Here is a 24,943-nt window from a genome sequence, read left to right on the forward strand (position 1 = left end):
ATGGGGACATAGAAATATTGGTATTCATGCGTCTATCTCTGCATCCGGCTGGTCAAAAATGATGACGCACTCCTTGGGAACCCCCTTTACAGATATCGTTAAAATTTGGAAGAATTGTTAGTCACCATATATAATTCATTATATTGTGCTTCCATTTCCGTTCAACAACTTTCACTGGCGTCTTGGCACCTTTGCAACATTTTAGAGTCGAAAGAGGAGAGGTGGAAGGCACTGTTTCAAGTTGTTTGTTTTCATGTAGGATGTTTGTCTATTGTCTGTAGATGCTGTACTTTAGAAAATGAAAACTTATATTTTTATCCTCTTATCTATAAATTATTTGTAACGAACATCAATAAGAAAACAGAATTATATTTACAATGATGAGTTGTCATTTTAAAACATATAGTAATACACCCTTTGATCAGCAAAAAGACCATAATGCAATGACAAAGTAGCTTTTTTTAGCAACTGTAAAATGGAGCACAATTCTGCCCTATATTTTGCTTTATTTTATTGATGAATCAACAAATTTAAAACTTCCTTGCTACTATAAAAATATGTGATGCGTTATGATTTTTAATGAGACAATCATCCACCAAATGCAAAACAATTATACGGGTCACCACACGTCATTGATAATGGGCATAAAAATGTTCCATAGCGCTCATCCCACTCCTAACCTGGGAGAGTGTTTGGAAAATGTAACAGTAGAACGAAGTTTAAAAGTTTGTCACATTCGAATTCAACACTTAAAATCGATACTGTATACAATCACCATAACAAACCGGACAAAGAGCACCAAACACATTACCTGTTCTGCCAAATAATTGTTAAATACAAAAAGTACAAGTTTTATATATTGTATATTTCGATATGCTGTCCACGTGTGTCAAGGAGTAACCTCTTAGCAGCAGCATTAAAATCAAATATGTAGGAACATCATAATTAAAATATCAGTTGTATACAAGAAGTATTCAAAACCAAAAGTATCGAAAAATCCATCAGCGAGATTTTCTACCATATGCAATGCAATATAAAGATGTTTATTTATTTAAAATGTTTATTTTCACAGGTTTTACATATATTTAATTTTTATCTCATATCAAACAAATCTGGGTTATATGATGTATGGCATACTTATTATTGTCGAGGGCTGTGACCCTTAAGGTTCCCATTTCAGTGTATAGATCACTTTAAGTTGATACTAGAAAGTTCCATACCACAAAAGTAAGCTGATATTGACCTTGAAGGTTATGACTCTATATGAGAACGCGGTATATAATTTATGTATAAGTGTATTTGATCTCCAAAAATGAATTTAAACTAGCTCAATCGATACTAATTTGTTAATAAATTTGAGAAGACTGCATTGTATCTTTAAAACCACATACAAATGTCTATCCTTTACTATAAAAAAAGTTTCCTGCATTTGTATAGGTGAATGTTACCCTTCACAGAGCAATATATTGCACTTACTGGCATGTGCAGTACGATTTCTGCCCGTGGAAATATTACCCGTTGTAATGCAATAATTCCATATAATAGAAAAACTTATAGTTTTAATATACAGTGAAACCCTTTTCAACCGAGACCCGTTAAGACTTTAAAATTGGTTCAGTTTTGTCAGATGTTTGACTTAAAAGAAAAACATTTAAAATGATAAAAAAAGAGACTTAAGAAGGTTTTCAGTTATTCATGCTTCGGTTTAGACAGGCTTCACTGTAACTGTTTTGTTTATCAATAAAAAGAATATTATATACTTTTATAAAACGTCAATGTCCCCTTAAGCGGGAAGTTGGGGTTTAGAAGAATGAGAATAAGAGAAATAATGTAAAAGCCGTCTATGATTCCTCACATGTTAACCACCTTATGAAAGCCAAACAATGAACGGCAACACATTACATAAACATCCATAGTAATTCTACTTTAAAATGGAAGGAAGGGTATTAAGATTAGGCAAAACCTTTAAGTTAAAGATAACCTAAAAGTTATGTTGTGCATGCTTATGATACTTGAACATTAGTCTTGTAGAAGCCTGGAAATGGTTTTTGTTTGGTACGTGCTCGTTTTGTTTAAATCAGATCCCTATCAAACAGAAAAGAGCACCACCAACATTCGAAATAGGATACATAGGAAAGTATACATGTACACGTCTTACCAATATTGTGTACTGATATAAAACCTTCTGCTCGTATTTTAATCATTGATTGCAAATTCAGATTGGGTAATAAACAATATTGACAATTCTAACACAAATATGAAATAAGATTAAATCCTGGATTAGAAAATGTCACCCATGCCATAGAATATCATAGAATATCAAATGTTTGGTATTATTTAGCATCGTACTTATACATTTTTCTTACGAAGTCATTGAAAAGGGGGCGAGATAGGATACATGTTAGTTTATCTTTTGTTTTTTTTAATCACGGAGATGTATTATTCAATTTTAAATTCAATTTTAATCCTAATTTTTACTTTGAATTTACTTCCCTGACCTATTACTACGGGCTGTCTGAAACAAGTCCCGGTTTTCCAGATGATTCAATAATAGTACGTGGGCTGAGTAACACCCCCATACACCCCAACTCATAAACCAAAATATGATTTTCAGGTACCCGTATCCCTCCAATTTTTTTAATCCTCTGTCAAAAAAAAAAAAAATAATAATAATAATAATAATAAATAATAAATAAACTGAATAATTTGTGTTTTTTTTTTTTTGCTACTTTTTATACCTCGTTGAGGCAAAAATCTATTTTTAAAGTTTTTTTTGTTCTACGAACGTCTCCTCTCCAAAGGACGAAGGAAACTGACAAATTTATTTATTATCATTTAACCCAACGTCTCAGCGTTACAATAGTTCCAAGAAAGTTGCGGTAACACTTTGGGTTTTGCAGTGAAATGAAACAATGAACCCCTTACCCGCCGAAAAATCGCCTAAATTTTGACATATTTTTCAATGTGAAAACCCACAAATAATTATGCTTGAGTAAAAAATGGCTTATTTATTATTTTCTGTTTATTTTTATCACAATTTATACTTCTGGGGTTTTTTGATGAATTTTGGCGATTTTCGATTTTTCGGTCAAAAGTAACATAAATTCGACTCTACAAGTTATTACTCAAATAAAACGTCTTAAATTTGGTATCATTCAATTCAATTTCCTACATACATTAATGAAGAAAAACTAATTTTCAATTATAATAAAATGAATTTAAAAAAAATGTTAAAATACTACCTCTACCCCTAGAAAACTGGTCTCATTATCAAACAGAATTCTCATTCAAAGCATACTGACACCGTAGAACTCATATTTGAGGCATTCATAATTAAGTTAATGATGTACCCAACATATCTGGTCAATTGAGATGCTTGAGTGTCTTTTTTGGGTGACAATTACTATAAATTTTGAAAAATGGAATTTTAAGAATTTCAGAATTTCTTCTTCATCACCTGTTTATCCCTTTTTTCAGAATACCGTAGTTCAATAAAGCTTTCGTGTTATACCGTACATTATTATAGTGTCTTAGCTTCAAAATGCGCCCAAGTAATAAATATTTGAACTTTTCATAAAGTTGGGAATTTTCGGATTTTAATATTTTCTTCCATTTCGCCTGTAATGGGTAATGTTTTGCAAGTACCCTACTTCAAACAAGCTTTTGTATATTCAAATACATTTATGTAGCATCTTACTTTTCCAATGAGCCAAGGCAATGCACAATTAAACGTATTCCAGGCCATTTGGCGACAGAGTGGTACCCCTCCCAACTAAAATCTGCCCCCAATATAAAAGAAAATGATCGTTCATAGCATACACGAACTGTACGCAATGTCTGTCTGGCATTTATTATGAAATCTTCTTAAATCGGTCACATTGTCAAGCAAAATTATGTTTTTATTGTCTTGAAGACGACAAAATATTACAAAAAGGGAAAATTAAGAATAAAACATGTTATCAACCATTTTAGCACGTAAATTTTATGATTTTTGTTTAAAATATATCACAGTTTTTAAATGATTCGATTTTGTTTGATGTCATTAGTTTTATACATATAAGCTTTCAAATAAGCAACTACGATGAATGATTGGCAAACCTATATCCAACACCATTTAAAAAATGCTAATCAACCACTGAGTTTTTCACGGAAATTTTAGTGTGTATAGGGTACAATTCTGTTGCCTTTATGGCTTAATAAATACGTTAAGTATGCGATGCATTGGCTCATTAGAAAGCTTAGATGCTACATAGGTGTGTTTGTATATGCAAAATTTTGTTTGAAGTAGGGTACTTGAAAAAAAATGGACGAAAATATGAAATTCTGAAAATTCATCTCTTTATGAAAAACTCATTATTGTCATATTGAAACTGAAAAATAAGCACCTTAAATGAACAGGTGTGTTGAATATATCGATAATTAAAATACTAGAACACAACATGTCTATTGCACACCGTTTATATGCCAAAAATTAACATTTTAGGTCATGTTGAGGCATTTTTTACCATTGGTAGGTGTGGCAATCTTCCACTTATTTGGACTTGGAAAAGTTCAAATATTTATCAATTGGGCTCATTAGAAAGATAAGACACTATATAATTGTATTTGAATTTACAAAAGCTTTTTTGAAGTACGGTAGTTGAAAGAAATCGCCAGTTATAAAGTGAAGTTGAAGAAAATATGAAATTCCGAAAATTGACCTTTTATGAAAAACTCATTAGCGTCACATTAAAACTGAAAAATACCAGTCTGAAATGAGGAAATATGTTGAATACGTCGATTATTAAAACGATAGTACCCAACATGTCTATTTATACGCCACAATTTAACATTTTATTTCACGTTGAGGCATTTTTATCATGGATAGGGGTGGCAATTTTCGACCTGACTTGACTTCGAGAAGTTCATATATTTATAACTTGAGCTCATTTTGAAGCTAAGACACTATTGAACCACATCGCACAAAAGCTGGTTTAAACTACGATATTCAGGAGAAAGACAACACCTGGAGATATTGTAGAAAATTCTAAAATTCTGAAAGTTCCCATTTTTCGATCTTATAGTTATGTCATCCCAAAAGGGAAATATAAACTCCTGAATTGATCAGATATCTTAAGCACATCATTATCTTAATTATGAATACCTACAATATGAGTTCTACAATGTAAGTATGCCATTAATGAGAATTCTGTTGGATACTGAGACCAGTTTTCTAGGGGTTGGGGGTAATATTTTTTTATTTTTTTTTGAAAATCCTTTCTTGAAAATTAGTTTTTCGTTCATGATTTTTCGATGTAGGAAATTCAATGATATATCGAATGATACCAACGTTGAGACGTTTTATTGTAGAAATAACTTGAAGAGTCGAATTTATGTGACTTTGGAACGTAAAATCGAAAACAAATTTTTCGCGTTTTCTTTTGTGGATAAATTCTGACTTCGAAAATCACTAAAATTCATCAAAAGAACCCCAGAAGATTAAATTGTGAGAATACTAAACAGAAAATACCAAATAAGCCAATTTTTACAGAATCATAAATACTCTAGGGGTTTTGACATTCAATAATAAGAGATTTTTTCGGCGGGTAAGGGGTATATTATTTTTTATTTCACCACAAAACCTTTATTACTACCGCAACTTTTTGGTACCATTGTAAAGCTGAGACATTGGGCTAAACAATGATACATACGTATGTTTAGTTTGTTCACATATACTATCCCAGGAAGGCTAAGACTCTCAAACAACTAAGTCATAAAAAATATTGGCTTTTTGTCCCAGTGGGGTACAAATACAGGCTTATACTGAAAAAGAATCCGAGAATATTCATCGCAATACTAAGTTATATAAGTCTGAACAGGCTACATTTTGTTCTAACTTGTGCTAACCCTGTCTTAACTTCTCTAAATATGTCTGAAAAATACTTGGATTGTCTCGACTGAGTGAGTCTCACCATGTCCAATCAAGTCTCAAAAAGTCTTGACTGTGTTTCGACTTGTCTTATCTTGTCTTGACAAGTCTCGAACAAGTTTTCACCAGTCTCTACCTGTCTCTAATTTAAGAATTCAAAGATAAAACCACTGTATCTCTTTTATGCATGAATTGCCTTTTGCATAATTTTTATGGAGACTTAATTATTCAGGTTATAGGAAAGAACATTCATAGTGATACTGTGATATGGAAAACAAGTTTGGATGGAAGAATTTGAAAAAGAAATTAAAGTAAAAATAGTTTAATTGGAAAAGGTGATGTTTCACCGCTGCCCGTGAAATAAAAAAAATATATTAAATACAATTTACTTTGCCTAATTTAAATCAATGCATGTATACAAACATTTTCAGTAGATAACACATTCTACATACTCTTAGATTATTGTGCTGAGAAATTAAATCTGTAGCAACAGAAAAATGTACAATTTTGGGCAAAATTGTGCAGATTATAGCTTGAAAACCGTTCGTGGTAACCTCTGAAGCCCGTCTTCTTTAAACACTCCTGTTCAGCCCCGAAGTTGTTTTTAAACAAAATCTGAATCGCTTTTCGGTGCATCTTAACACCGCTCAGGAGTCCTGGGTACACACAGGACCAGATAAAAATTCTAGGTACCTGTATGCGACGTTCATCATTATACTAGAGAAAATTGTAGACTAGTATTTACGCTATTCAGCCAATATACAATATACCGTCATGGCGCGTGGCATTTATTACGATCCTCGAAATCACCATACACATATTACTTTCATAAATTTTGAACAAAATTGTGCAGATTCTAGCTTGAAAACCCTTTCGTAGTAACCTCTGAAGCCAGTCTTTTTTAAACACTCCTGTTCAGCCCCGAAGTTATTTTTAAAAAGAATCTGAATCGCTATTTGGTGCATCTTAACACCGCTCATAAGTCCTGGGTACACACAGGATCAGATGAAAACACTAGATACCTGTATGTGACGTTCATCATTATACCAGAGAAAGTTGTATACGAGTATTTACGCTATTTAGACAATATACAATATACCGTACAACCGACAAGGCAGGTGGCATTTTATTACGATCCTCGAAATCACAATACCTACATGTACATGAACTACTTGAATCACATAAGCGATTAACCTGGTACCGTATCAAATGATAATGTTGTTTCATTATTATGCAGATTTATGTTGATATATAATGTTCATGTGATATATTAATCACAAAAATATAATTTCTTCTTTTCTCTTCTTTTATTTGTTTTTTTTTTCCAATTTTTTCGAGTTTTTTATGAAATAAAAATTATAGTTTATAAAGGGATGTATATAGAGAAGAAAATGGGTTAAATCGTGCCTGTCAATAATAGTATTATCTTTTTAAATTAATTTGCAATTAATTTTCTATATCTTAAGTACATCTATGTATAGTCGGAAGGGAAACCAAAATATGTTTTAAGCATTTCAAAAATAATTAAAGATATGAGAGATGCGAGATGTACCCCCTATATAGCATAAGGAAGGAAAATAGTATGGATTGACTGAAGTACGAACACCCTACATCTTTACATATCCTCACTTTGCAAATTTAGGTATAACTGTATCCAATGCCTGACCATTTAATGATATGGTTTAACGTGTTTTTGCCAGAAAGAATGAGAAGGACTTTATCAATCGAACAGACCCTGCTTTAAACTAGTCGTACAGCCAAATTAAAGAAGTTCACACTCTCGCTTGCACCGAACACAATGTGTCTGGTTGTCCTTTTTTTTTTGTTAAGATGTAACTTGTATAAGTATTACGATATATGTATTCAAAATATATAGCGGATGTTCCGCATTAATGTTGTAGATGCATTAGTTCGCATGATAACGCAAACAATATAATAATAAACAGTTTAGTTGACGCTAATAAGCCTCTGTGGTTACATGTACATATTTGACATTATATACAAAAGGTTTATAAACTATCTTTCACTTATTATCTAGTAAAAAGCTGACAAGTGGCATGCAGCAACTTTGTATCAGCTTCATGTTTAACAATATACATGTTATAAAAACATGCAATTACTGACTCCTTTCAGTTTGGCTATTCATTATAAAATCGAATGTTTTTATTTGTTAAGAACAAAACACAATCATCATAATCATCTGAGATGTAAGCAGGTTGTTTCTATGGTTTATAAGCTATTCTTTTTTAGACGGTAGTTTCGGTGTAATACTTAGATCGATTTTATTTTAAACGAACATGTGTCTATTGGTATCAGAGAGGAGTCAGTAACGCGGGGGTATAGAGGTGAAAGATGTATTTTCTTACATTTGTATAGTTATTGACTTGTATCAAATTAAAAGGGACATCATGTATGTACATATACCTGTATGATGAATTGTCAATGTGTACATTTGTATTACTGTTTTTCTATCTTAATCAGGGGCTTTATTAGTCCCTAGTTAATTAAGTTTTAAGAATGTAACATTAAAACATGTATTTAGAAACATGGTAGTTAGCTGACAGGTGATAAGTGACACGCGTGTATATTGCGCCTTTAATGACATTACACAGATACTGAGTGAAATAATTTAATATGAAATATACTAGCGGTATACATGTATGTATAGTTCATTTTTGGTATCGAAGTAATGTTATAAAATCTAGTACTGACCAAGTGAACCGAAGACGAGAAATATGAATAAAATTTAATACACATGTAGTTACACTTGTAACAAATAATTAAAAAAATGACAAAATTCCGAGCTGAATGGAGATTTAAGGCTCTTCCATTACTCCACTTTTACATGTATAAAATTCACGCGAATATTTCTATTTAAAGATTAGACAGCTCAACTATAAACATACAAATTACCTCAACAATTAATTATTTTCATTGTGTGATGTTTGGTACAGAGGCTCATTTCCTTTACATCACATGTATCGTACATGTATAATTCACACGCACAATTAATTTGCGCGCTGGGGATTTGAAATATGCAACAGATAGATCACGCACTGAGTAATACCATTTATAATCGAAGTACTCTCTGTTTTCGATAAGTTGCATGGGCTATGTATACATGTGTATAAAGAATTTGCGTTTACATAGAGTGAAAAATAAATTTAAGCGGAATTATCGAGAAAACAACAATGCAATTTTTAGAGATGCCTCATTGGACACCCGGTAAATATAAAAATAGAACTTCATGTATTTCAGTGATAAACTAACCTCAACGGTGCAACCAAATTTGAGATCATTAATTAAAAATATGTTAACATGTAATATTAGACTAGGAGCTTGAAAGTAGTATTTCTATATTAAAAATTAATTCTTTAATAAAATGACGATTTATGTCGATTGTGCCACAACCCTGTTGTCGGCTATTTATTTTAGTTAATCGGATTCCCTGGAATAAATCTACGATGATATATATACTTATAGCTTAATTGCAAATACATTATGTATCGGACTTCATTTGTAGTTAATTCAAGGGGCGATTTTCCTCGTTGGCAGCTTCTTTTATCTTTTCGCGGTTCGAGAATCTGTTGACACAGGTGTGGGTTTGCAATTACCAGAAAGGTATACACGTAGGACTTCATATGATGCAACATGATTATTTAATTATGAAACAGGTTGCAGAGTTTTTACATCAGTAAAACAATCAGTTTTGATCTACCACAGTGGTTTAGTGTAAATGTTGCATAACAAGAACAATGGACATTTTACAAGATTTTTTAAATATGTTTTGGGGAGGAAAAAATTTGTCACGCAAAATCTCTCACATAAAAGAGTTGAAATCAGGGAAATCTCTCCTATACCGAATTAAATTGTTGAGACAGTTTAAGACTATTCGAGACTGGTAAGACTGTTTGAGACTGGTCGAGACAAGTTAAGACTTGTGAAAACTTGGTCGAGACAGGTTAAGACTGTGTCAATACAAGTCGAGACATGGTGGAGACTAGTTGAGACTAGTTTTGACAAGGTAAGACTCAGTCAAGATAATCCAAGTATTTTTCAGACATATTTAGAAAAGTTAAGACAGAGTTAGTACAAGTTAGAATTCAGACTTATATAACTTAGTAGTGTTGGCAACAAATTGATTCGGTAATGAGAGGTATAAAGGTACCTAAAAATCACTAATGAATTTGATGAATGGGTTACAGCCGTGGTAAAAAAATGATAAACACATCGGCTGCGTCTATTCAAAAATATGAAGAAACTTGTCTATTTAGAATCGAAATAAATCACTGAAATTACTTAATTAATTACTGATTTACTGCAGGCTGGCCATTAATGTCTCTCTATAACCTCTCGCGATAGCTATAGGTAAAGCAATGCGACATAAATGGTTGGTCCATGGTAATATTGGTAAAATCCGTGATTTATTTCTTAATTTAACATTTGGCTCAGTGTTTCGGTCTAATATAAAGTATGGTCTGTTCACTCGGTCAGATTTGCACATCACACGCATTTCAAATACATGGTATCTGCCATCAGACGTTAGTTATAATGAATTATTCAATTTGTATTATTTTTATAATATTTACCTGATGTAATCCAACAATTGAGACTGACATACATTACCTCGTGCTCTAATACAGCACTATAACAAAAATAACAAATGAAATGACAATTAGATAAAAAGATAAATTGAAATATCATGGTCATAACATGTCATTAAGTAATTGCTAATTTAGACAAAAAATATGAAGCACGTATTAAAATATAAATTGATTATTCAGAGTTTGATCTTTTTTTTTTGTTACTTTGGAAGCAAATTGTCAAGAATACTGTTCCGTTTTGTGTTTGATTAATGATAGGGTTTCAATTTTTCTCACCTTTTATTACCCAAGCTGACAAAATTGCTGACGAGTTCGAGTTAGTGAGGGTTATCCTCTAAAATTTATTACCGAACGGACCGACTAGTCAGTTCGAGTGTTCGAGAAATCGAAGTTATTTATATTGATTATATAAGAGAAAATTTTGGTACTTTGAATTGTGTTCGAGAAATCCCGGTGCTCGAGCCATCCGAGTTCGAGCGAGTGAAGTTCGACTGTAGTTCGTGTCTGGGATTTATATGAACATGATTTATACTTCAAGTCTCTAGAATTGAGGGGAAAAACTGCGAAGGTAGACTAAACTTATTTTCAATTAAAGAAGAAGATAACAGCACGGAACGTGACCCAAACTTCATTTGGAACAATTCTACAGACTATATTAAAGTGCAGTATCTGAATAACACACTTATTCCTTATTTCTCTGGTATTGATAGATATTTTATTGGTGATTGCAGATAAATACTGTTCTAACAACCTATATTGAGAGAACTATTTAGTAAAACTACATAACAGATTAACCAATATGGATTTTGTAAACTTCTTCGACCAGAATAATGTTTGGAAGAAACGACTGGTTTTCACCAATGAAAGAAATATTGATATATATATTTATTATCCTACAGTACAAGGGTTTGAGCACTACTACATAAATGTGTGTTATACCACTCACATCAATTCCTGGGCTGTAATCATATTTACTACAAAGACATGTTGACACATGTTCATGGAATTTCTAAATGCAGACGACATCCTCTCTGTTGGAGTTGTTTTGGGGTTTAATTCTGAACTTATTTATACAGATTCATCATCACAAAACTGTGTTTTTTATTACTACATAGGACAAGAAAGGTTGATTGTATTATTATCAACCAATTTGTGGATTTTAGTGATACAGATATTACTTACTTTAGTTATAATCACAATAAACTTATTCATGCTATATATATTTCTACAATTTAAGAAACCAAAACCTATCATGATATTACTATCAGTTCTAGCTGTCTCCGACGCATGCACTGCCATTTTTATGACATTACTTTCATTTCTACAACAGAAAGAGGCTCAAATTGACACAGACTTTGGGGTTTTGGAAGTAGAATCAACTAGATACAATACAATAACAATGATTTATACTTTTTACATTATGGAGGCATCTACAAAAATATTTCATCTGATAATTATCTGCATGACATGCGGGTTATGTGTACAAAAACTACTTGCAATGATGTTCCCACTATGGAGCAAGATATACTTGACAGGGCGATGTGCAGTTGGAACAATTTTAATATCAATTATTATATCAATGTGTTCTACAGTTACTTACTTGTTGATGACTACTTCAAATTTATATAACTGTGGTGACCTTACCTGTTATAAGGTATCGGATAGCATTTACTTTGCTGATATCCTTTACCTTGTCTTAACACTAAGTATTGTTACCAGTACTGTGGTCATGTGTTTTAAATTGAACAGTCTAAGAACAAGAAGCCAATACAGGTCGTGCTCACGTAGAGGTAAAACACTACAAAAATCGACTTTGATGGTGATTGTTATTTGTATCATATTTTTATGCTCGGAAGCAATGAACATTATATTGGAAATACAAGAAGGTCAATTGTCATCAATCATGTCTGACATAATAGCTAGTTATTCGTTGCTTTTGATTCTATTTCAATTCAAAGACATATCTCTAATGATAGAATTTTTAGCCAACGTTTTTATCTACATCATAATGGGTCAGGAAATTAGACAAATAGTTATTGTTGATATAAGGCGACTCAAAAGTACATGTAAATGTAAAAACGTTGGTGTAGATAAGACTAATGGATAACACAGACAATATTTTATTCATATCCCAGCAAACACACGATGTTATGCCGACGTCGTTGAATGCTAGTAAGAACGTTGAGCTGTTTGCTGGGATAATTCTGAGTTCAAGTTATGGGTTATTTATTCAGAAGTTTTACTTAAGAAAGTGATTGCTTAATGTAAGATATACTGTTGTCAATTTCTTTAACTTACTTTATAATAAAGTTCAATTTTGTAAGATATCTCCTTTTGAAGCATAATGAATTGTGCCAAATATCCCAAAGCATATTGATGTCCCAACCATTCCTGAAATTGAATGTTCAAGTTCCATAAACAGATTAAACGCACATTATACAGTGAATTAAACTGAGGCTTAAGGCCTTCCTTTAAAGCCTCCTATTGAATTTTCTAAAATTCACAATAAACTTTATGCAGATATTTATAATTTATCAATATTTTTTTAAATAGCTGATCATTATTTTCTCAATCTTCGATCTGGACTGTTTTTAGAACAAAACACACATTCTTATTGCGACAATTGATAAAGAATTTGAAATACAATGAAAAAAATGAAAACCTATCCCATTGAAGTATTCATGGTATACATATTCCGGTTTGACTGAACGTCTTTCGTTAGCCTCGCATGGTATGCTCAATATTATATGTGTTTTATTTGTGAAAATGATTTTAACACTCAATCTACCAAAAAAAAAAAAAAAAAAAAACATGTAAAAGCATTACAAATGGGTCCATTTGACAGATTTTTTCATACGACTTAGTGACTGTGACAAGAGTGTTTATGCACACTTCAAATCCATATAAAATGCATCAGTACAAACAAATAACCAAATAACCGAATCCTCTTTAATATTAGCTCGTGTTGGACTTTATATTGATTAAACGTATTTAAAACATGCCAATGTATGCCAATTTCATCGAGTTAAACTTGGACTGTACTGGAAATGCCGTTCGTCAAAATGCAAACACCCAATTTATTGAGAGTCTTAACAAAAAGCTAACAGAGGGATAACCTGCGCCAAGGCAACAGAGATTTATTTGTACTGGAAATATACACTTTTAGTTGGCTATGGTAATGAATGAAGCAACATGTAAGGAACAACCCTTTGATTTGAGAGGTTGAGAGAAAAATGGGGGGAGGGTTAATTTTTTTTTTGTGCAGAAGAATAAGTCCAAATATTTTCCATTTTTAGGGGAAATGATATTGATTTTTTTAAAAAAGATCAGCAACCATTTAAAACAAAATGTTCCCCCTACCCAAACTACCCATATGAAATTTGCCCCACCAAAAATATATATTACAAGTATAGACGAAATTTGGTTTGGAATTCTGCTCCTGCTGCAGAAATATGGGTATATGGGTAATCAAACTCAAATAAAAAAAAATAAAAATAATACTCGTCTCAATGCTAAAAAGGTCTTAAACTCTTAAAAACTTCAAAACTGATGTGACCACTAGGTGTCAAGGTCTTTATAACATTTGTAGATGCTAACAGTGCTGATGAAAATTGTAGTCGAGGTAAAATCACTGACATGACCTTCAATCTATGTAAGTGACTTTTCATCTATCCCTAATTGACTTTTTTGGACGTGCAAAATAAATGTGTTTACAGAACCAAAGTGGCAAGTCAACTATTGCCTTGAATAGTTATATTGGAAAGATTATTTTTAATATTTTTTTATTTTTTTTTATTTTAAAATTATTTTTATATTTTAAAGGCAGCCCTGTCATAATCTTATAATAAATTTTATAGAATCAATATTCATGTTGAAAAAAAAAAGATTTTGCCTACTTCCTTGAAATAATATCCTCTAGGAAACAACCATTATTTCAAATGTGACCCCAAATACATATATTTAAAACACCTCTCCCTTGAAAAGTGGGTGTTATACAGTGATTAGTTGTTTGTCTGTCAGTCCGTTCTTAACATTTGAGGATGCCCATCTTTTATCCACAAATCCTACTGAATCAAATTACATGAAACTGTTACAAAATGTAAATGTGCAAATCTTAGATTTTGATTTGAATTATATATGGGGTTTTCCATAGCAAAACATGGACTTTGCCATTATTTAGCTATGATGGTTACCATCTCTTTTCCAAAACTCCTCCTAGTCTACTGTATAGATGTTTTTGAACGTTTTGGAATTTTTAAATGAAATTTCATGAAATGTTCACAGAATCTTTGTTACACAACTTAGATATGTACATTAGTTAGGGGGTGGGTTAGGGGCTACCATCCTTTAGCTGTGACATCTTGACAACTGAATCAAATTTCATGAAACCTCCACATTGTGTAAATGTTTATCTCTCTATTTTAGATGTAGATCTTAATGACTTTTACATTTTAAGATGAAATCTAAGGGTTGGGGTATCATATATTGTGAGCTTTGCTCCCAGATTCTAGTTTTGAAAATCTTTTAATCCCCTTGTAAAGTCAGTAAAACTTGCAGTTGATGGTATACAGACAAAAACAACTACGTTATTAATAACTTTCTCTGTAAAAATGCCACCATATTGCTAATGTATAACTAAGTTTTCATGTTACAGAAATAACTGCCATTGAATTTTAAAAATTGCATAGAAATAACAGTTTTCTCGACTTTTTAGCTCACCAGGCCGAAGACCATGTGAGCTATTGCCATCACTTTGTGTCCGTCGTTGTTGTCGTCCTTCGTCGTCATCCGTCGTCTTCGTCCAACGTCGTCGTTAACAATTTTTCAAAACTCTTCTCCTCTAACACTACCTGACCAATTGGAACCAAACTTAGTAATAATGTTCCTTGGAGTATCATGCATAGAACTGACGTAGGGATTTTTGATTTGTCGAAAAACATGGCTGTCTTACTAAAAATAGAACATAGGATCAGAGAGTAGTTTTTCACATATATCCCCAAAACCGTTAGGGTTAGCCAAATTCTTTCAATAGCTGATATGATCCTTATTATTATTACAACTTAAATCTTCAGATTAAAAATTGTCAGACGATTCCTTGTAAGAGTTATTGCCCTTGAAAGGGGAAAAATGACAGGTTTTTATTAGTTTTCAGCTAATATCTTGAAATCTATTTAAATTTACTGCCATTGAAAGTCAAAATTCAACCAGGTGAGCAATTCAGGCTACTGGGAGCCTCTTGTTTTCTAAACGATTGAAGAAATTTTCATAGACATCTTATTGAAAGTCCAAACAAAGGCCATAATAAGCAAATATTGTATCTTAACATGTTTGTTTTCAATATACTTCACCAGAAAGTACACCTAAAATTAATGTCTTACTCGTTGTCAATTCATAACCTATTGAATATACAAGAAAACATAGGATTTGTACAATTTATAGAAATACAGCCGTTCAATATAAGTAAAACAATCATGAAACAATTGCAGTACAATACTAAAGTGCATAATGACCAAATTCCTTTTTTATCAGGATGAACCAGCAAGCATCAACAGCAGTGGGTTAGTCTGTCCAGAGCCAGGATGTCAAAAGGAGTTTGTTTTTCTAGTGGTTTTGGAAGGCATATTTTGAAAGGATCACATCAGTGTGTTAAATTGTCAGGAACAGATGTAGTAAAACAAATGTGGATTGACAAATGCAACACAATTAGAAGTTAATACAAGACAGTAATTGAGCTATCTTGTATCTCATGTTTCACAGATGTTGTTGATGAAGGATGGGCTTTAAAGAAAACCCGTGGAACAATTCGGTTTTCTCCCAAAGGGAAAACTTTCTTGAAAACCATTTATGATAAAGGTGAAAGAACAGGGAAGCGCCAAATATTATGATGAGATTTGTGAGAGGTTAAGGAAGCAAAGAGGGGATAATGGATCAAAAAATGTGTTAGCCAAATTAAAAGCTTGGTTGCAAGTTCAACATCTCGGTATTATTCAAGGCAGGACATCCCCCTTTTCTAGAGTTTGTAGCAGAAGAAATTGACACTGTAAATGACCTCGAGCTAAAGAATATTTTGTCTGAAATATAGAGATTAGAATAATAGGAGAACCTGTCTAATTTAACTAATAAGATTTTGTCTACAGGTCTTGACCAACTTCATGTACCGGTAGATAATCGAAATGTCACAATCACAAAGGCATAATTGATTTGACTGGTGTTATAAAAATTTATGCATTTTTGCATTATTGCTTTTCCGGCGACGGTGGCAACAGGGACAGCGTCACAAACTTAATATTAAGTTTTCTGACAAGTTGATTTAAACATAAACCCCTTATGTTAAATCAGTCTTATTAAGTGATTTGTTTGATTTGTATTTTGTGTTATGAAGAAATGATGTGTTTCTAGTGTTGTCTGTAAAACGCAAGATTTCATCATTTTCATGTCTGTGTTAGATATACAAGAAGAAGAGTGCCCATGTTTTTATTCTTAAATTAGTTTGTACTATATCTTAACTTTGCAGTACCATGTAGTTTTATCTGCTGTCAACAATAGATGAGATTTTATCACTTTTTTAAAAATGTATGGTATTTTCAGAAATTGTCCCTAAAAAAGGATACATGATTATCTCCTTTGCTAGAATACTCCTTAAACTTTATTCTTCATTTAAATTATGTGTTATATCTATTTTACAATCAAACTTACTGATAATAAAAAATATGCTCCTGATTTGTATCCAGTTCCATATTTTTGAATTTCAATATTGTCAAACAACCTGAAAAATCGAATTTACATATCTGAAATAAAATGGTTCCCTGTCGAATAAACTCCATTGCTCCTCACAGAGTAAGACTCCAGCTGAAATATTTTTGGTGAATTCTTATATAACTGAAGTTTCAAAAATCACGAAGTATCATTCTGATTTGAAGACCCCCATGTAGCACATAATGCATGGTTCTATGATAGATTGGGTGTTAATACAAATATTCTTGCCACATGCTTGCCAAAGTTGGTTGCGATGTGCATATCGGGCAAAACCTGATCAGTAGGGAAAATCCAAATAAATCGAAAGTAGGAAAATTGTCTATTTTTAAACCTGTTTAATCAAACAAACCTCATAGAAAATGTATGTTAGCAATTTTCAGGAATGACCTCCCCGCCTAGTAGGATTTTGATAAATCAGTGAAAAGCTATTTTATAAAACTCCGAATAAGTCACTTCAATAGTATATAAGTTATCTTTTTTATGACTACACATTTCAGTATTTCACTATACATATCTGGATTCTGTTCTAAATATCAGTAATGTTTACCTTATGTTTCAGTTTTCTACACTTCCGTATTTTGCTGAATATCATTGTGTTTTACTTTATATTTCAGTATATTAGTTTATACTTCAGTATATATAGAGATATATTAAACATCACAACATCAATACATTTAAAAGGGGAAATACAAAATTGTGGTTTATCAGTGTGAATAGCTATATGCAGCGAATCTTTTTATATATGTCATCAACTTTATCGAACCCTAAGTCAACTGGAATCCAGTTTATGCCGCACCTGGTTTGGAGTTTCGTTGATATCAGGGAGTAGACTTGGGGTACCCCAAACGTTTTCCAATAATTCAAATTTCTTCATAAATGTACATGATATTACACTAAATGTGGCGCATCATTTGTCAGTTTTAAAGAAAATTCACCGTGAAGATTTTGAACAATGAAGACTAAAATATTGCTTTTTTCAGAAATCTGAAACATTGGCCAAACTGAACCAGTTCTGGTATTTTAGGGTCTTTTGACAATATATTTAAATAAGTAACTGAATATTAAGTCAAAGTAACTTTAAAAGGATTAATATATCAGATCTAACATGAAATTTTACAAAAGATCTACCATTTTTGTACAAAACTGATATTATGAAATATTCATATGGAAACCAATAAATAAATTTTCAGAAAAGTTCACCGTGTAGTTGCTTTTTTAAATGTTTTAATGATTGTAGGATAAAGCATTAAAACACTTTTTTTTATTATGGCTATAATTATGTTAATTATATTAAATAAGGTTATCAAATATAAAATTAAGATGACCTATATTGATGAAAGAGCATTGCCGGGCACAGCTTGAGTCAACTATTGTTGCAAATTAACTTCATACAAATATTCACACTTCTGCACGAAGGGACAAACTTATATGTTAAACATAATTCAATGCTGGGTAGTGTTATATGCTGAACAAAGCTCGGAAAGCTTGAAGTCTTAAAAGGAATTATTAAAAAAAGTATATTTTGTTAACTCTCAAAAGGTTAAGGGGTTAAAAAACTGGCAAGGTTATTGGTTAGCCGTATTGTCTTATGACAGAGATTATTTCCATATTTTAATTTGTATATTTTATCAAAAGGAATTTTGGTTTGCAGTGGAAAGCATCATTTCAAACTCTTTTATACACACCATTTTGTTTTAAAATATATTCTTCAATGCACCCATTTGAAACATTAAATCAATACTTCAAAAGAGCAGAATTACTGGGGCTGGCATCTTTGTTCTAGAAGTTGAACCCTTTCTTTGAGTTATTTCCCTTTAAAATCAGTATCACTTTGAAGCTGTCATATAAGGAGTCATTTAATCGCTGTAGTGACTAAAATCCTTTCAACTTAGATTAACTCCTTTAGCCCAGGTCTACGATCTTAACACCTACCAAAGTTTAACATTCTATTTCAATCCTAGACTTCCTTGTACTATATTTAATGGTATTATTTTAAACACAAGTTAGATATTTTATGCTTATCGCGACACTTATGTTTAGTACACATGTAAGGTACTTATCCAATCAACAGGATGCAAGAAATGTAAAAGAAAACCCAATAGCTTCCTAAAAACCTGTTTTCTATAAATAAAGTGATATTTCTGATAAACATTTTATAAATAGTTATTGGAAAAACCATTATTTTGTTTTTGGTTTTTTAAGGCTAAGAGAACAAAATGTTTTAGTTCAATATTATGAAATGGTAACAACATCACAAGTCATCCGATACCTGGCTTTGATTAACTGTCTAAAGTTACTGAACTTCATATGAAGACCTAACATAAATGCTCGGACATTTCGTTGGTCATTCAATTTACAGTCATGTCTTATTTTTCATAAAAGAGTAAGTGCATGCATACGTTGTGGTAATAGCCCTAAATTATGTAAAATACATCCTTTATAAACGAAAGTCAGAAAGCTAGACAAAAACGGAAAAATATCATTGGAATTTGTTAACTTAACTTTGATAGAGAAAGTTATTTGATGCACCGAAGACACACTATTTAGATTTGGCCTGAGTACTCTTATCTAGTTAAATCAAATCATGTGACATTGAGAAAATTTCCAACACATTCGTAATATATATAAAGCGATATCAGTTTTATTTCTGAAAGAAGACGACAAGCTGCGCAACAGGTATGATTGCATGTTTAAATTGAATATTTATAATTAGTCTGAGGTAATTAATTGCAAAGCGTAAATAACCCAAATTTGTATCATGAGTGTCGGAAAACACCAAGATTTTACGATTTTTTGTTAAATTTCAGGCGTTCTTGGAACGAATAATTATTCCTAAAATAACCGATTGAATATTTGTTATATAGATGTTCTCTATACTATTTTGCCATTTTCAACATGCATAAAAAATAAATTTTGTGATCAGCGGATTGATATTCGAGTAAACAAGGGGAAACAATCCGATAGAGAAATTCCCGAAATTCATCACACAGGAAATATGCATTACACATGACTGTTATCTATAAAATGAATAAACTTTTTTTTAATTTTTTTAATTTTTTTATAAATTTTCAGATTATAATCCAAGTGATATATCTATTTTCGTAGATAAATTTAAAACCTACATTGAAATACTTTTACTGTACATATGTCAGACCCTGGCGAGACTACCGAACTCGTCTTAATGTAAATTTCAAAAGCACTAAGGACGGAAATTTTGTATGATACGATATCAACTAACAATGACACAACCATTCGATTTGGTAATTTATTTTGTTGATACACGTACGTGTACCAGGTATTCGTCAAAATCATGATTACTAACCTATTAACTTTCTTTGTCTACAAGCCAGTATTTATTTTAATGTTACATTATAAGCATGGCTAGGGATTGTTTGTGGGTATGCTTCCGTAGTTTATTTTTGTTCCTTTTTTAAGGCAAAAATGCCGGGAGAATCCATTCAGCTGTTCTTGCGTGGTCTTGAAGGGAAACTTCATACCATTGGCATAGATTCGGTATGATATGCTTTTACTTTTTTTGTGCACAGTTGCATACTACTGCAATTAAATTAAGATTGTCTGTTCACTTTTGTTCATTCAAAATTAGTGCGACATGTCACTGGACAAATAGTTACGTTAAGTACATGACATTGAAGCATGTTGATACCCTTTTCTCATGCGAACTTTAGTGTTTAATAATTGGGTTTGTTTAGACCGACAAAACATGTGGTCTCTTTTTAATTCCAGAATGCTGATGTATCAAATATCAAGTCATCATGTAAATTAACATTGTTTACTCTTTTTAGTGATCGACCAATTAAAACACCACAAATCTTCGCAATCAAATTAAAATTACACCTATTAATTATTTTATTCGGTCACTGCAGGATCTAAACGAATAATCAAGGGAACCAAGGTTATAGCGGTAATAAAAAGAATGTAATCCAAGGACAAAGACCAGACATGGAAAACAGACATACACAACAAAGAACATAAAGTAACTAAAATCATACATGCAAAGTAACAAAAGCAAATGAGCAACTCGGACTCCACTAAAAACTGGGAGCATGGACCAAGTGCACCGGTAGGGTAAGCATCCTCTGCTTTTCTAGAAACACCAGCCGAGTTGTTCCAGAGGCCCATTTATAAGAGTTCTAGTGTGATATAACCCCTCAAAAAAAAAGACTCAATTATACTTTCTGTTCATATGGCCTTCTTTTCAGGGTAATCGTATTTTTTCACTTCGAATAATGCATCATGACAGATAAAATCCGATTGACTTATAAGAAAGGTCATCTGAACAGAAAGTAAAATGGAGTGTTGCTAGATCCTATATGCAGTTACTGTAATGAAGAATTGATAGGTCTGATGTTAATAAGATTGAAATCTTTGCAGTCTCCCATAATATGGGTTATCCTGTATTTTATAAGCAGAACATAAAATGGATTTTTTTCCATCCTTTTAGACTGCATCAATTTCTGAGCTATTTGGAAAGGTTAAAGAATACGCAGATATGGAAACAGATGACATAAGAGTGATATATGGAGGTAAATGAATACTGATAGCTGTTTTCAAACACACTCGCTAGAATCAATGGGTTACTGTTAAATGCGTAAAATTTACCTTACCAAATATAAATACATTTTTAAATTAGTTGCTGTTATATATTATATAATTTTTACTTTTTATCAATAACACAAACGTGATATAATCCCTTTTTACCGCTGCATGATGACTGACTTGTTTTGAGTGATCAAAACTTCTGAAAGATTTAAATTGGAAATTTGAAGACATGACTGTATCTGAACTACTTAATCCCTCCTCTAAGGAACGTGTAAAATTTATCTGCTCCATTTTGAAACAGTCATTAGAACTGAGGGTAGAAGAAGCATAACTTTTTTCATGTTCTACTTTAAATAGTCTCGTATCTTTTGTTTGGCACAAACATTATTATGTTTACACAACAATAAAATATTTGAAATATAAAAAAAATTAAATGCTGAACTTAAATGTTCAATTGCCATTTTAATACATCAAATTATATTATATAACTGCATATGGGAGGATGGACCAAACATGGAAGCAAAAACGGGAAAAAGTTATCATCATGACTTACCTTTTTTTAATTTTTGGAGGAAAGTGAGAACTGTTACACTCCCTGTCCATAACCAAAGCAATTTCAAGGAATTTAATTCTAATATCGTATTAATTTCAGCAAAGGACCTCAGAGAAACTAGTCCGAATGGTAAGAAAATGACTCTAGAAGACTATGACATACCAAATAATGGAACACTTACTATGGTGTGTAGAGTTCGTGGGGGATCAAATCAGCAAGAACTACCACCACCCGCTAAAGCGTATGGTGATGACGTTGAATTGACTAACGAGCCAGATATGTTTACTTTGGACGACGATGAAGGGGGTCAAAGAGCAAAAATGCCATGCGGTCATGCAATTAGTAAGCAGATACAGGCATATAGTTCTATTTAAAAGGAAATTAGACGTACATCAGCAAACATCTATATAAAGACAACTTGTTTCTTATACCTTCTGCTGATCTTGTAATTTTAGCATTCGTACGTTTGATTGTTTGCATGCTTGTGATTTCCATGAATAATATTTTAATTGTTCGTGTTAATAACATCTCCATATATATGTTGTAAATATATACATGTGTAATTCATCATTTTTCATGTTATATTGATTTTCGTTTCAAAGGTCCAGAGTCACTTACTGCATATTGCCGAAGTCTTCTGACAGTTGGGAAATTTGAGTTTCGTTGTCCTTACAAAAAGTCCTCCACTGATCCAATGTGCAGTCAGCTATGGGAGTTTTTTACCATCAAGAAATTAGCAGTACTGACAGAAGAAGAACGAACAGAATTCGAGATTAAAATATCAGATAACTATTTGCGGAAGGCGGCAGGAATACAGGATTGCCCAAAATGCAAAACATTCTGTGAAAGGCGTCGACCGACAGACATAAGAGTGATATGTCCAATCTGCAGCAGAAAAAATGGCTTATATGAGTTTTGTTGGTATTGTCAGAAAACATGGCTTGGTTCTGGGACCAAAGAATGTGGGAATATGGGGTGCACTGGTCAAGATCCAAGATTAAGAATTCTGAAAAATTGTTCAAAGAAGACTGTTGTCGAAGTACGGAATTGTCCTGCAGTTAGGGCATGCCCAGCTTGTGGCCTTTTGATTGAACATATAGCAGCATGTAAGCAGATGGTTTGCCCATGTGGTCAAAAGTTTTGCTTCATTTGCTTGAAAATGGCAGACGCTAATGGCAGGTACCAGTGCGGAGCATTCAACTTTAAATGTGAAGTTGCTGCCACACAAACTGCACTACCTGGGTTTGATTAAGTTGGTTCTCGGTTGTTAATCGTAACGGCGATTTGTGAAGATATGTGTAATTCAATGTAATATATATACCAAAAACCTGCTTGGGTTTTCATGATTACATAAAATTCATAAATAGCATGGCAAATCTAAATGCTCTTCATTCTCAGTACCTTACATGAACGATAAAAGATCGATAACCCTTTGTAGAGAACAGATGCTCTTTTGAGGACAGTCATGTCTGTATGGTAATAGGCCAAATCTTATGAGGACAGTCGCGTCTGTATGATAATAGGCCAAATCTTATGAGGACAGTCGTGTCTGTATGGTAATAGGCCAAATCTTACCAGGACAGTCGTGTCTGTATGGTAATAGGCCAAATCCTATGAGGACAGTCGTGCCTGTATGGTAATAGGCCAAATCTTAATCCTTTACCATCAACTTTAATTTGAATATTATGATTTTAGATGTTGTGTTAACCATTTTATAAACTGAATTTATCAAGTATGAACACAATGTAGCAAAGTCTAGATTTGATTAACAATGATTTGACGTATCGAATCTTTACGATGACAACATTATTAAAATTAAAACTTTTAAAACTTTTAAAAATTGAACCTCGTATATCATTTACATGTTAAACTACGTAAAACTTTTCATGTAGTCATTAAAATTTGTTGATAACTTGTGTCGTGTTATAACAAAACAAAGTATAAACAAAAACGAAAACACAATTGTCTTCAGAATTCATTGATAAAACAAATACCATCTGATAATAGGAATTTCGTCTTTCTGTTCCATATCAAAGTTAATTATAACAACGTCATGCCCCCACCCCCTAAACAAAATTGGACAGACGAACCTGACATTGTGAGTGTAGTTATAATTTCATACACTGCTATTACGAGTTAATTCCTTTAGACGTTTAACATGTCAATCTAGGATTTGACTTGTCTGCACCATAAAGGCAGATATTTCACTCGTTATAAGTCCTATCCCGTGCACTACCAAAGACCTTTTAAAGTATGAGAGAAGATCAGAATATTACTTACAGGTTTCGTATTACTAAGACTACCATAGTGTTAATTTTTCTTGAGAGATTTCAAAACATTGCAAAAGACTTGCATAAGATATTACATGCAGAAAAATAGACAAACGGACAGTGTGATTACCAATTACACTTGGAGAACATGATAATGGAAATCAAAAGGGAGAAAAATCATTGGAAGGTAACACTTTACTAAAGTTTCATGTCAATTAGTAGTGGCCTTCTTAATTAAATCTAAAAGAAAATTATCCCATATGAAGGGAAACCTTTTTCACAATTTAAAACC

The 24,943-nt window shown here is 32.2% G+C and overlaps 2 protein-coding genes across 3 annotated transcripts; both read left to right on the forward strand.

The window, feature by feature from the left end:
- The first annotated feature begins 10,893 nt into the window (after positions 1-10,893).
- Positions 10,894-12,692, forward strand: LOC148598401 (uncharacterized). The gene has a single exon (XM_088561572.1). It carries the CDS (start codon positions 11,507-11,509, stop codon positions 12,617-12,619), a length of 1,113 nt encoding a protein of 370 aa, XP_088417698.1. The 5' UTR covers positions 10,894-11,506; the 3' UTR covers positions 12,620-12,692.
- A 7,226-nt stretch (positions 12,693-19,918) lies between these two features.
- LOC148598402 (uncharacterized) lies at positions 19,919-24,293 on the forward strand. Of its 2 annotated transcripts, XM_088561132.1 has the most exons (5): positions 19,919-19,944; positions 20,704-20,781; positions 21,731-21,812; positions 22,481-22,723; positions 22,984-24,293. In XM_088561132.1, the coding sequence occupies exons 2-5, from the start codon at positions 20,710-20,712 to the stop codon at positions 23,631-23,633; spliced, it is 1,047 nt and encodes a 348-aa protein (XP_088417258.1). In that variant the 5' UTR covers positions 19,919-19,944; positions 20,704-20,709; the 3' UTR covers positions 23,634-24,293. The 2 variants fall into 2 exon arrangements, with proteins under 2 accessions (XP_088417258.1, XP_088417259.1); XM_088561133.1 differs by lacking the exon at positions 21,731-21,812.
- Positions 24,294-24,943: the final 650 nt, after the last annotated feature.

This window comes from Perna viridis, chromosome 14 (genome assembly GCF_037379345.1).
Source record: "Perna viridis isolate PV_CMFRI_1.1 ecotype Kerala chromosome 14, ASM3737934v1, whole genome shotgun sequence".
Taxonomy (NCBI): Eukaryota; Metazoa; Mollusca; class Bivalvia; order Mytilida; family Mytilidae; genus Perna; species Perna viridis.